General features: G+C 41.9%; 1 protein-coding gene across 2 annotated transcripts in view; it reads left to right on the forward strand.

The window, feature by feature from the left end:
• Window positions 1-13,309, forward strand: part of QPCT (glutaminyl-peptide cyclotransferase) — a 39,851-nt gene that overhangs the window by 12,640 nt on the left and 13,902 nt on the right. Inside the window, exons 1-2 of one of the 2 annotated variants that reach the window (XM_042445311.1) lie at window positions 5,349-5,837; window positions 11,567-11,713. In XM_042445311.1, coding sequence (XP_042301245.1) covers window positions 5,706-5,837; window positions 11,567-11,713 — 279 coding nt within the window. In that variant the 5' untranslated portion in view covers window positions 5,349-5,705. Of the gene's footprint in view, window positions 1-5,348; window positions 5,838-11,566; window positions 11,714-13,309 lie in introns of those variants that run through there. The other variant, XM_042445312.1, reaches the window with a different exon arrangement.

The raw sequence follows: 13,309 nt of genomic DNA on the forward strand, positions 1-13,309 counted from the left end.
ACTCTATTTTGCTTTGGTCAGAATGCTGGAATGATGTGTCCAGGTCTGGGCTCCACAGTTCAAGGAGGATATTGAGAAGCTGGAACATGTCCAGAGGAAGGTGATTGGTAAAAAATCTGAATACCAAGCTCTATAAGGAATGTCTTAGGTGGTTGGGTATGTTTAATTTGGGGAGGAGAACACTGAGAGGTGACAGAATAGCCATCTTTATATAGACAGAGATATAGAAGATGGAGCAAACTTGTTTTCTGCTGCTTCAGAGGCTAGAACATGAACCAGTGGATTCACATTACAAAAAAAGAGATTTCTCTTCAACATTAGGAAGAACTTTTTAACTGTTAGAACTGTTCCACAGTGGGGAGCAGTTGGATTTTCCTTCTTTGGTGGTCTTTAAACAGAGGTTGGATATCCATCTCTCAAGAACATTTTAGTTGTACAGTACATGCCTGCATGGCAGGGGATTGTATGGCATAGCATGGCAGGGGACTGGAGATTGCAGTTCCATTCAGTTCTGTGATTATGTGGAAAGGGGAAAACAAATTCTTCTGCACTCTCAAGAAAAATATTTATACAGACTAGCTAAAAGGGTGTGATTTAACTTTGACTGATAGTCAAAGTAAGGTCAGATAAATGAGACCAAAGACTGTCTTGGTCTTTCAGATGCTGCTGGGCTATATTCCCTCATCATTGGATATGCTAACTAGGCTGATGAGAATTGCATTCCAACAGCATCATGAGGACCACATGGTTTCTTAGTACTGAACTACAGTGAGTTACATTACTTAAAAGAGTGGTCCCAGACCCTGCTCCTGTTAGTCATTCCAGAAAACATCCACAGGTGATTTTAAAAAATAATCTTCCCTGTCACTCATTCATAATGAACCAGACAGACAGATTCAATAAGAATGTTGAATCAGAACTGCAGGCAGTTCTGTCAAATACACTGCAGGCAGCTCAGATGCAGCTTGGTTAAAGTAACCAATTGCTCTGATTTTCCCATTAAGAATGATCTACCCTGAAGTGGAAAAAATCAACATCCTATTTCAAAAGAGGTGACTACTGGATGTAGTGGATAACCTGTATACAGGAATGGTAGAAGTGTGGCACTTAAGTTATTTATGAATAGTCCTTCCTAAACCTTTTTAATTCAAAACCTTAAATCTGTTTTCATTCCTCACAACTTCCTAACTACTACATCTAAACGTCTGAAAATTTTCAGATAAATTCCTCTATAACATTTGCTGCTTTCATGTAAATTGCCAAAAATCCCATGGAGATGTGTAAGGAGGAGCAAATCACTCCTCTCCTCCCAATGTCAAAACTCCCTTGCTGCAAAAAGCACTGCACCTATTCTTCCAAAATGTTGAAGATCTCTTAACCACAGTCAGCTATCTGGTTTATGTCATTTTAAAAACAACTGACCACAAAAAACCTAAGGATAAGTAGTCACTAGGGTGTGATTCAAAGATGAGCCATTTTCCTACTGGGCCTGCAGTGAGTGTGGTAGAGGGAAGAAAAAACAACGTTTTGTCATCTTTCCATATTGCAAAACTGCATCCTCCTCTCCCCCCCCCCAATCCCAAACCACTAATTGGCTGCAATGTCATGCTTTAGTGCCATCAGCTGGGATTGTTGGCAGAGTCAGAAGGGGAAGTCTAGTAAAGGAATGCTGGTGGAGATTTATGCTCTGCCAGCGATCAAATAGCTCCTTGGCCATGCATGTAGTTTGAAAAGCTCTAAATGCAAAGATGATCTTGTACAAACTTCCCTGCACATATTCATCTGAAATTTGCTGTGATTCTCTTAGCAGGATCAAAATTGATTCAAACTACAAGAAAAGGGATTCCACCTAAATATAGGAAGAACTTACTGAATGTAAAAGCTGTTCATCAGTGGAACTGACAACTGCAGAAGGTGGTGGGCTCTTGTTTTTTGAAAGTTGTTGTTGTTATTGTCATTGTTGTTTTATTAATTTGTACCCTGCCTTTCTCACGATAATGAGACTCAAAGGGGCTAGCAATATATTTAAAACAATCCAAATTAAAAACAATACAAAGCATGAAAAGTATAAATATAAGTTTTAAAGAGAAAGTGTTCATGGAGATTAAACATTAGACATTACAAAAATAAAATACATTAAATAACTGGATGCCAACCTTAAAAACAGAACCATACAGCATTAAAAGCACAATCCTAGTTACTTTGCAAAAGCCTGATGGTACAGAAATGTTTGGGCCTGCCAACAAAAGAGCAAGGTAGGGGCCATCCTAAACTCTGGGAGCAGCCACCAAGAAGGCCCTCTCCTCTGTAACCACCAAATAAGCCTGAGAAGGTGGTGGGACAGAGAGAAGGACCTCTCCAGACAATCTTAGAATTCTAATAATAACTTGAACCCAAGCCATATGGGTCATCACCAGCACTTTGAATTGTGCCCAGAAACAGGTTGGCAGCCAGCAAAGCTGTTGTATAAAAAGGGAGTTATGTGCTCTCTGTAGCCAGCGCCAATTAACAACCTGGCTGCAGCTCTTTGAGCCAACTGATGTTTCTGAGCACTTTTTAAAGGCAGCCCCAAACAGAACACATTGGAGTAATCCAAACAGGATATAACAAAGACATGTACCACTGTGGCCAGAAGTGACTTCTCTAGGAATGGGTGCAGTTGGTGCACTAGTTCCAACTGTGCAAAAGCACTCCTGGTCACTGCTGAAACCTTGGGCCTCCAGGCTGAGCTGAATCCAGGAGTACCGCCAAACTATGAGTTTTCAAGAGGAGCATAACCCATCTAACACAGACTAAATCCCTATTCCCAGATCTGTCTTTTGACTGACCAGGAGCATGTTAGTTTGGGTTTCAATAGTTATTAGGTTTCAATATTTTTCCCCCCTCATTCAGTCCATTGCAGCTGCCGGGCACCAGTATAGCATAGAAACAGCCTCCTTGGAATTAAGTGCAAAGCAGTAATAGAGCTGGGCATCATCAACACACTGGTAACACCTGACTCCAAAACTCTGGACAACCTCTCCCAGCAGTTTCATGTAGAAGTTAAATAGCATAGTGGACAAGACTGGGCCCTGAGAGACTCCACAGGCCAATGGCCAAGAAATTGAACAGGAATCACCCAAGCACCGAGCACCACTCCAAGAAAGAATGGAGCCAATGTAGAACTACTTCCAAACCCCATCCCAGAGAAGTGTCTCAGAAGGATAACATGGTCAATGATATCAAAAGCCACTGAGAGGTCCAGCAGAACCAAAAGGGGCACACTCCTCATGTCCAATTCCCTGTGTAGAACATTCACCTGGGTGACCAAAGCTTTCTCTAACCCATAACCAGTTCTAAAACTAGATTGAAATGGATCCAAATACTCAACATCCAGGAGCCCCTGAAGTTGAACCTTGCCCAAAAATGGAAGCTTGGAGACTGGCCTATAATTATCTATTATAGTAGGATCCAAGGAAAGATATTTCAAAAGAGGCATGCTGGGGCCCTGCCTTGTTATAAAGAGGCGTTTATCGCCTCCCTTACCCCTTTACCCACTCAGCAAGTCCTCCTCTGGCCTGTTTATTTCCAGGAAGAGCAAGGGTCTAGTAAACATGTGGTGGCTCTCACTTCTCTAAGGATCCTGTCCACATCCTCAGGTTGCACAAACTGAAAAGTATGCATTAACACTGGTCAAGCAGGGGCCAAGATTACATCCACCAGATCTGTATCAACTCTGGCATCTGAATCGGAGCAGCCAATTTTATCTGCAAAATGATGGGTGAATTCTTCACAGGGGGCTGTTGAGTGGCTAAAATTCTCCTTTGAGCCAGATCGTAGCAGATCCCTGAACACTTGAAACAACTCAGCTGAACATATCTATGTAGCTACAATAATTTTAGCAGAAAAACTATTTTTAAACTACATTTATTGCCTTGCTATAGGCCTTCAGATACTTTAGCTTGTTTTTGGTTGGACTCACTCTAAGTAGCATCATCCCTGCACTGGGTGTCACAGCCTCCAGGGGCTGGCATGATTTCTCTCTCCCAATGCCGCCCCATCTTTTTCTTGATGACGATTTCAGTAAGGCCTTTGAAAAGGTCCCCTGTGATATTTTTGCAAACAAACTAGTATAATGTGGGCTAGACAAGGCACCTGTTAGGTGAATTTGTAATTGGTTGAACGGCCAAACCCACAGGGTGCTCAACAGTGGCTCCTCTTCATCTTGGAGAGAAGTGACAAGTGAGGTGCCCCAGGGTTCTGTCCTGGACCCAGTGCTATCCAACATCTTTATCAGTGACTTGGATAAAAGAATAGTGGGCATGCTTATCAAAGTTGTGATGACACCAAATTAGGAGGAGTAGCTAATACCCCAGAGGACAGGATCAAAATTCAAAATGACCTGAATAGATTAGAAAGCTGAGCCAAAACTAACAAAATGAATTTCAACAGGGAGAAATGTAAGGTACTACACTTAGGTCATAAAAATCAAATGCACAGATATAGGATGGGTGACACCTGGTTTGACTGATGTACATGTGAAAGGGATTTAAGTGTCGTACTAGAGTACAAACTGAATATGAGTCAGTAGTGTGATGTGACAGCTTAAAAAGCCAATGGAATTCTGGCTGCATTAATAGGAGTTCAGTGTCTAGACTGAGAGAAGTAATGGTACCACTCGGTTCTGTTTTGTCAGACCTCAACTGGAATACAGTGTCCAGTTCTGGACACCACAATTCAAGAGAGATATTGACAAGCTGGAGCTTTTCCAGAGGAGGGCAATCAAAATTATGAAAGGTCCTATGAGAAGTGGCTTAGGGAGCTGGGTATCTCTGAAAATGCCAGCTACTGCTGCTGATAAAATGTCAGGAATTAATTCTTCTAGAACATGGCCTCATAGTCCGAAAAACCCACAAGAAAACCATGGATGCCGACCGTGAAAGCCTTCGACTTAATAATGTTGAGATTTGAAAAAGAGAGGTAAAAGTTAGGCTGTCCTGTCTTCTTTCTGGGAGCAAAATACATGCCTTTCACCCAACACATCTGAAATTGATGCTCATGGACTCATGAAGCTGAAAGGGCACCTTAACAATAGAAATCACTGTGCCTGATTTCCATCGTTAGAACTTTTTAGGGGAGGAAACTCAAAGTGATTGCCCATTTTCTAATGAAACACATGCACACACATATGAAACGTACACACACAGCAGCCAATCCAGTACCCAGAGATATTGTTGAGCTGTATCTCTGGCTGAGGAAGGAAGAGCAGAGGAAATGAAGCAGGGAGAGGGGGGGAGAACCCATCCTGCGGTGGCTGCTGCCCAAGGCTGAGGCGGGGATTAGTCATATGCTGTCCTCCTGATGCTGATGCTGCTGACGTGGTGCCAGGGACAAAAATTCACATCCCTGAGGAAATGATGATAGGCAAGGCGGGACTGATTGGATGGTGGGAATCAACATCTCCCTGTTTGAATGAAGCTGGCCAGAGAGGCAGGCTGGCAAGAAACAGGTTCAGAAGCAAGAATGAGCCTCATGCAGAGTGGCTCTGAGTGACCTGACTGTAGTCCTCTCTCCTGCCTGCTTTACCAGCCTCATTCTGTGTGAGAAAGAAGGCTGAGTTGCTTCATCGCTGCCCCCAAAGCCGTCTCTCTCATGTGCGCATAGAGAGAATTAGCAGCCCCTACATTGCTACATTAAAAGGGGAAACTGTTCCTGCAGAAGATAACATGGCTAAGGGAGCCAGAGGCAGCAAGGCAGCAGCCTCCTTGTGCCTGGCCTGGGTCTTCTCCCTGGCCATAGCCTTTCTCCCTGGGCTAGTGAGGTGCCGGGAAGGCAGAGCAGACTGGACTCAGGAAAAGGTGGGTCAAGAGTCTTTCTTTACCTGTTGTCTGACTTGCTTTGTATTTTCCCCACTCTTTGCTGGGTGTCTGTGTGTGATAGGTGGGAATCTGAAAATAAACATAAACTGGGGAGGAAAGCTTATGAGGATGGAAATTGGAGTGGGAGGGGAAGAGGTCACAGACCTCTCCGTCAAGGGTTTGAGAGAAAGAAGGACTGAAAACAGCATTTCTCAGCAAGGATTGACATGAGTGGTGATGATATGTGGGAGGATTCAGTTCTGAGCATTGTTCTACCCTTATGCCTTTTACATTGTCATTTAATCTGTTATTGTGCATGGTATGGACTGAATGCCCAGAAGGGATGTTGCATCTCTTAAACAATAGATGATCTAGTTGGCTAATGGCACATATGTGCCATTAAATATGTGATGAGGTAGGCTGGTATATAAATCAATACCTCCCACTCAGCCCAATTATCTCAGCATGAAGTAGAAGGGTCAGATTCCAGAGGAAAGAAAACACACGTGAAATAAAGGCTGGGAGTAAATGGAAACACGTCATGAAGGTGCATGATGCAGTCTTCTTGCTGAAGATAAACAGATGGGTCTGGTGAATGCATGGATGGAGGAATACAAAAGCATTCCCCACCACAAAATGAAATGAAAACAAGTAGGGAATTCTACAACAAAGATTCAGCAGCCCATTTTATAGATTTGGTCCTTGTGATTAACTCCCATATTCAATCCCCAATAATAATAATAATAAAATTTATTTATGTTTCTCCGCCTCTCCCGGTGGATCGAAGCAGTTTTACAGACTAAATAATAGCACACAGTGCTTACATAAAAATTCAGTTAAAAGCAGCTAAAACAATAAAATATCCAACATCAGACAATAACATCAACAAGCAAGACAAGGATCATACACAGACAGGGGCATATCATTCATAACATATCAGGGGGGTATTCATATCAGGTGGGGTATGCTTGGCTAAAAAGCTCGGTTTTAACTGCTTTTCTAAATGTTTCTAAGCAAGGCCGCCAAGCGGATCTCCTCAGGAAGACTATTCCAAAGTCTCGGAGCCATTGATGAGAATGCTCTTTGAGAAGTAGCAACATATTTAAAGGTTGCTATTTCCAATAGGTTCTTACCCGATGTTCTAAGAGTGTGGGGCGGATTATATAGGGAGATGCAGTCCCGTAAGTAACTTGGGCCCAAGCCAATGTTTCAGATGCTAGCAGAGCATGACCTTACTCATGAAGGAGAAGACAGACCTTTAGTCATTCTGCTTCAAAACTAGCAGCCCCTGTGTGAGACCCAGTTTGCTCTGGAAAATCGGGAGATCTCTGGTGCAGGTTCAGGGAGTGCTTAGAAGGCTCCAGAGGGGTAGGAAAAGGGGAAATCCCATAGCATGAGTGGAAATCATAACATTGGATATAGCCCCTCTACATGCTGTACTACACATCCTAGCGGTCCTAATCACCATAAACGGGTGAGGAATAATGGGAATTCCACTCCAACAAGATGTGCAGGGACACACGGTTACCATGGTTTCTTAGCTAAAGGGACTGTTCCCAAATCAAGGCAAAATGAGAGGAAAATATTCCTTCTCACCTACCTAGGTAAATGGGAAGGGGAACATTTAATCTAGCCTATTTGCTTCTAGCCATAAGAAGGATTCAGAGGAAAGTAGAGGGTGAGCCAGTACAGATAGCACAGTACTGGCTGGGTGGGAAGAAGGCAGATAAATAAATACATAGATCAATTAAGCCTAGCAAATTGCAGTGAGCAGCTGATGCATTAGCTGAGCAGGAGATCTGCACACACTTCTTTCCTCTTTCCTGAAGCTTAGCCCAAGAAGACTGCACTTTTGTCTCCTACTTATGATGATCCATGAAAACTGGAGAGTTAGGGCCAAGCCTTAAGATCTGGCAATCCAAATTGAGGATTTATGCACAGGTGGTTTTTTGTTGTTGTTGTTGGTTTTGTAGATTCAGAAGGGGAGGATGTTTGGGGCAGAATGTGTCCTCCACAGAATACCACCCCCCTAAAATCATCTTAGGGGGAAATCAACAGGACTTTAAACTGTATCGAAATGAATATCCGTGATTTCTAAGTGGCTTCTCTGGGGACACGAGAGCAAATCCCCAGTGCCACAACCACTGCAGAGCCCAGGTCTTTTAGGCCTGGAGAGTGAGAAAACGGTACATTGCAAAATAAATTACAGCATCCACTTGCCCCTGTAATATCACTTACTAAATTCAGGGAAAGGGACCTGATCATACATCTTGCCTGTGACTGCTGGATCTCATGGCCTTAGTTTCAGGGGCTGGTTCCTCTTCCCTGGCCCTCAGGGTGAAGGAATCTCAGCACATAAGTGCGGCCTTAAAACGTGGGTATAAATTGTACATTTGTGGACCTGGTGTTTTATTTGAATGGTGTACTCTCTCCAACCGATCTCAATGCTTAATTTTTCATCCTTAATGACACCCCAGGGGCTGTTCTTTGCCCTCATAACATCACCACCAGGGACGTAGCCAAGGGGGGGGGTCCATAGGGTCTGGACCCCCCCTTCCATTAGATACAATGAATAGTGTGTGCTACTACACTGCCACACCCAAGCCCCATTATAATAGTGGCACTTAGTCTGGACCTTCCCAAAATCCTGGCTACGTCCCTGCCACCACGGCATCCCTTCTGTGACACCACAAAGAATCAAATTTCAAGCCTGGGATGGTCCCAACCTGGCAACCCTAATTTCTTGCCCCAGGTGCAGTGCTGCACATGCCTGTCCCCTTTAGAAAGCCTACAGAGATGAACCTCGAGGGATTAAATACACACACAAATGTGCAATCAGCATTTAAAATACTAATGTATAAATCAGAATCCTGGAGTTATTTCTGTAAAAATTAAAATAAAATTGGAGAACTACCAGTGCAGGAAAGGGGGTGCTTAGAACATTTGCTTTCTCATCTCTAAGGCGCTCTTCACCACCATCACCATTTTTGTGGCTTTTGAAACTGTACATATGCTCTTTGGAACACAGATATTGAACTCTGTGGAAGGAAAGCAGGAAGCCACAGGAGAATGGCAAAACAGCAAGCAACACTCATTCCTCCCCAGCATATCCTGCTTTCCTCACTTTCAATTCTCCCTTCCCAAATATGTTCTACTGGGAAAAGTTTTATCCTACAAATGGCACACTAATGGATGGTTAGAACTTCATCTCCACTAAACAGTGCTTTGATGAGAGTTTTAAAGAGACCAAATATACCCTCTGACATTTCACAGATGACAACCAGGACACACATTGCTAATCAACATCAGAGGTGGTCACACAGGCTATCTCTAAATCTATCTATCTATGAAGAAAAAACACAGCAGCAGTAGTAGTTTGCTTTTGCCTAGGCCTACTGAAAAGGGCAAGACCAAGCACCCTCCTTAGTCAGCTGTCAAAATGCTCGCTGAATGAGGGCAACTTTAAGTTACCTTTTGCTCTTCCTTTTTATAGTTTTTTTTTGCCCAAATTTGGTCAGAGTACCCCTTCGAAGAAAGCAGAGGCTTGTCTCCTGACAATCCTTTAGATACAGGACTGCTTTGTGACAAGTTAAACACAGGAGTTTATCAGACAAGGGAAACTGGAAGTATAATCCACAGTTCCTTTAAGAGGCAAAATGGTAGGTGTGTGTGTGTGAAAGGATGTCTGCCTGCCTGCCTGCTTTCATAGGACTCTCTACTCATCCTTTCTAAAGTAAACATTTGTTACATTCCCTGGAACTCCAGGGAATTATAAAATGTTGTATTGCTTTCATATCACTGTTTCTGTTTGTGAAACTCACAGATAGCCAAACTACACAGTTAGATCAGCTCTTGGCACTGAACAAGCAGAGCTCTGCTCCGGAGCCACAACAAACTACATTTCCCAAAATTCCATAGCATTGAGCCAGGGCAGTTAAAGTAGTGTCAAACTGGGTTATTTCTGCAGAGTGTATGTAGTCTTAGAGCCCTGCGGAGAGAACGACTCTGGTGCTTCTGAATTTTTGTACCGGCTCATTTTTAGTAATCCTACCCACTAGACTAAAGATAAAGACAGCCATATATTGTAAGGAAAGTGTGGGTGCTTGGGTGACTTTGAGATGGGCAAGGAAAAGATGGAGTTTTTTTGTTTGCTTTTTTGAGGTTTTTGTTTGCTGGTGCTCTGTACTCTGCTTTTGGAATGTATTCACACTACACATATATACCGCTTTTTGATACCACTTTAAACTGCTGTAGGTCCACCCATAAAAGTCTGGGATCTGTAGTTTGGTGTGATACTTAGAATTTCTTGCTAAAGAGTTATGGTGCCATCATTTACAGGTCTGGACTGGAGCTCCCTAGCAGAGAATGCTAAGCCCTTCACCAAATCCCAGGAATCCATAAGATGGAGTCAAGATACTTAAAGTGGCATCATACTGCTTTAACTGTATAGTGTAGAAATGATACACTATCATGTGTACATTGACCCCTATGCATCAGCACAGAATTAGAAAATTACAGCTTTAGAAAGAAACATAAGAGGCATCTAGTTTAATCCTCTGCCATGCAGGAATACACAGCTAAAACACTCCTGAAAGATGGCCATTGAACCTCTGTTTAAAACCTCAAAAGAAGGAGGGTCGACCCTCTTCCAAGGCAGTCTATTCAACTGTTTAACAGTTCTTACAGCATTAATACTTAAATCAGTGATTATCCTTACTACAGCAATTCTATTCTATGCAAAGAAATCTTGTAGCACCTTTGAGAGAAAGAAGGGGGTAGTATAAACTTTTGTAGACTAAGGGCCAAAGCAGACATAAAAAATTGACTCAATCCTGGATTTTCTGAAAGTGGATCGAAACCCAGCAGGCAAAACACCCCTGGGTTATCCACACCATATGGTGTCAAGTCACTTTGCATGGTTATTACTATTTTATTTTTTTCGTCATCTCCCTACCATACAGGCACATTATCGCAGAAACACACAAAGGCGCTACAAGATCCCTTTGCATATTGATCCAGACAAACACGGCTATGACTTTGAATTCCATTCTATATTGGGAATTTTCCTCTGTAGCTTGAAAGAACATGTTTACTTCAACAATAGCTTGACCATAGTATTATTGCTACATGGCAAAGACTGGCATAAATAAGCCCATGTTCTGTTTTCTCAGGATGGTGACTTGATTTTTAAGCCTTTTACTTATTTTCTTGCTAAATTTGTTTATTTGCCTGCTTTTATTTTGGACGTTTTTTTCTTTAACTACATGCACAAGAATTTGAGTCAGAGGGCTGTGTTAGTTAAAAGCATTTTAAAAAAATTAATCATAGTCAGCAAGAAAACTTAACAAGTATACTTTCCATTACAGTATTCCTATTTCAAGAAAATTAGGATTTAGCCATAATACCAAGCACGCTAAAAATGAAGTTTCCAAAGAGTACAATTTTCTTCCATTGTTAGCCACTTCCCATGCTTGTATTAATAGAAAAGCAGATAAAAGGTACTCTTAAATATATGTATATATCCTTCACTATTTAGGCCTATATCCAGTTACTAGGCCCACTAGAATAAATGAACCAAAATAATTAGTTTAATATATGTGTTGATTTATCATTCAGCAACTGATTCAGTTCTTCTACTCTTAAGTGACACTAGCAACTGGATAAAGCATGACAGCCAAACATCTTACAGTAGCCTATTGTCATAATCTCACCTTTTATTCTATCCACAGTATTCCCACCGGCCAACCATTTTAAATGTGACACGTATCCAACAAGTTGCTGTGCATACAGATGTCAATCGAATGTGGCAGAATGATCTACACCCAATATTGATAGAGAGATATCCAGGATCACCAGGAAGTTACGCAGTTCGTCAGGTGAGGCTAAACAGATTGGAAATATAGTCTGAAACCCTGTCTCTTTCCCAGGTTTTTCTCATCAACTGCCTCTTGAATCTCTCAGTTGATTCACACACACTAGTTCTTGTAAATTATTCTTCCTGCAGGACATTTATCTGCATCCATAGCATTATAAGGACCGTCCCACTAAGAAAGTCACTGAAGCCTTTTCACTTGTACTACAGCACCAAACATATGAACATAAAAATCACAGTAGCCCAGACAAAGTGTTGGTAATATTCCTTTCCCACTTAACAGACTGAAAGCGAACAGTCTTGCTGTAGGAATCATGAAACCATACTGGTGTCTTTCCTCCACCAAAATAACGATGCTGTACAAATGCTCAAACATGGTGTTGGCATGGCAGGCAGTATTACAGTGGATCCAGTACTTGTAATGTCAGGGTGTCAGGGCATTTTGATCAACTGAGACAATGATATCTACCATCCTACTTCCTGAAGGAGCACTGAATTTGCATTCTGTAACAAATTCATGGTCACATAAAATAGAATAATAGAATCATAGAGTTGGAAAAGACCACAAGGACCATCAAGTCCAAACCCCCTGCCATACAAGTAGAAGTTACTGGCTGGTGTCCTGTTGATGCACTACACTGGAGTAAATGCACTGGTATAGGTGGGAGGGGGGGATGTAGACCGAAAAAGGCTTTGGTTGCTGCAGTCATGAAGGAAATATGGTATTGGAGAAATAGGCTGCTTGAAAAGAGCAGATTTTGTCTGCCTTCCCTCCCTGACATTGTATGACCCAAAGAAAAAACACTATACTACTAGTGTAGTGTACCATCAAGATTCTGGCTATTGTTGTCTAACTACAGAATTAAAGTTCATGGAATGGAGGTGGAGAGGATGTTCTCATCAGTAATGCCTTAACAATAGCCACTAGCAATTGATATATTGACTGGAGGAAAATTTGTATTCCTGAGATACAAAATATAGCCACAAAATAAGGACCATTTCATATTCGTCATCCTAAAGCCTGATTCTCTGAAAAAGCCATAAAGCAATGGTGAGCCCTCTTAGTACAGCAGGAATGGAAGGATAGGTACATTTACTCTACAGTTAATGAAGCACTAAAAGAGATAGACTGTTTCACAAAGCATCAGTTGCACTGAAGTCTTGTGTCTCCTAGGAGATTTACCGGCAGATTGCCTAAGTAAAGAGCATAACAGTGACATCTCTAGCAGAGCAATCATTGGGCATGTTCTAACAAGAATATATATTGATATGGGGGAAGAGAACAATATCTGAAACTTGATGGAGAGATAACTGTTCTTTGACAGTTTGAAGGTATATTGATAAAGGCCCTTACTGTGTGTCTCCTGCACTTAAGAACGTTTATGATAAAATAGCCATTTAGACCACTTGGCATGGACAAAACTAATAATACCTGGGTATATTTGGAATCAGTTCCCATCCAAGACAGGCAACTCATTGTACTAAGTTGTCATTTCCCCCATAGATTAATATTTCTTTGCTACGTGTTTGTTACATTCACATTCCTTAATACTTGAAAGGTGTAAAAGGTGATTTTTTATTCAATAACTGTTCATGCCCT

This window comes from Sceloporus undulatus, chromosome 1, assembly GCF_019175285.1.
Source record: "Sceloporus undulatus isolate JIND9_A2432 ecotype Alabama chromosome 1, SceUnd_v1.1, whole genome shotgun sequence".
NCBI classification, from domain to species: domain Eukaryota; kingdom Metazoa; phylum Chordata; class Lepidosauria; order Squamata; family Phrynosomatidae; genus Sceloporus; species Sceloporus undulatus.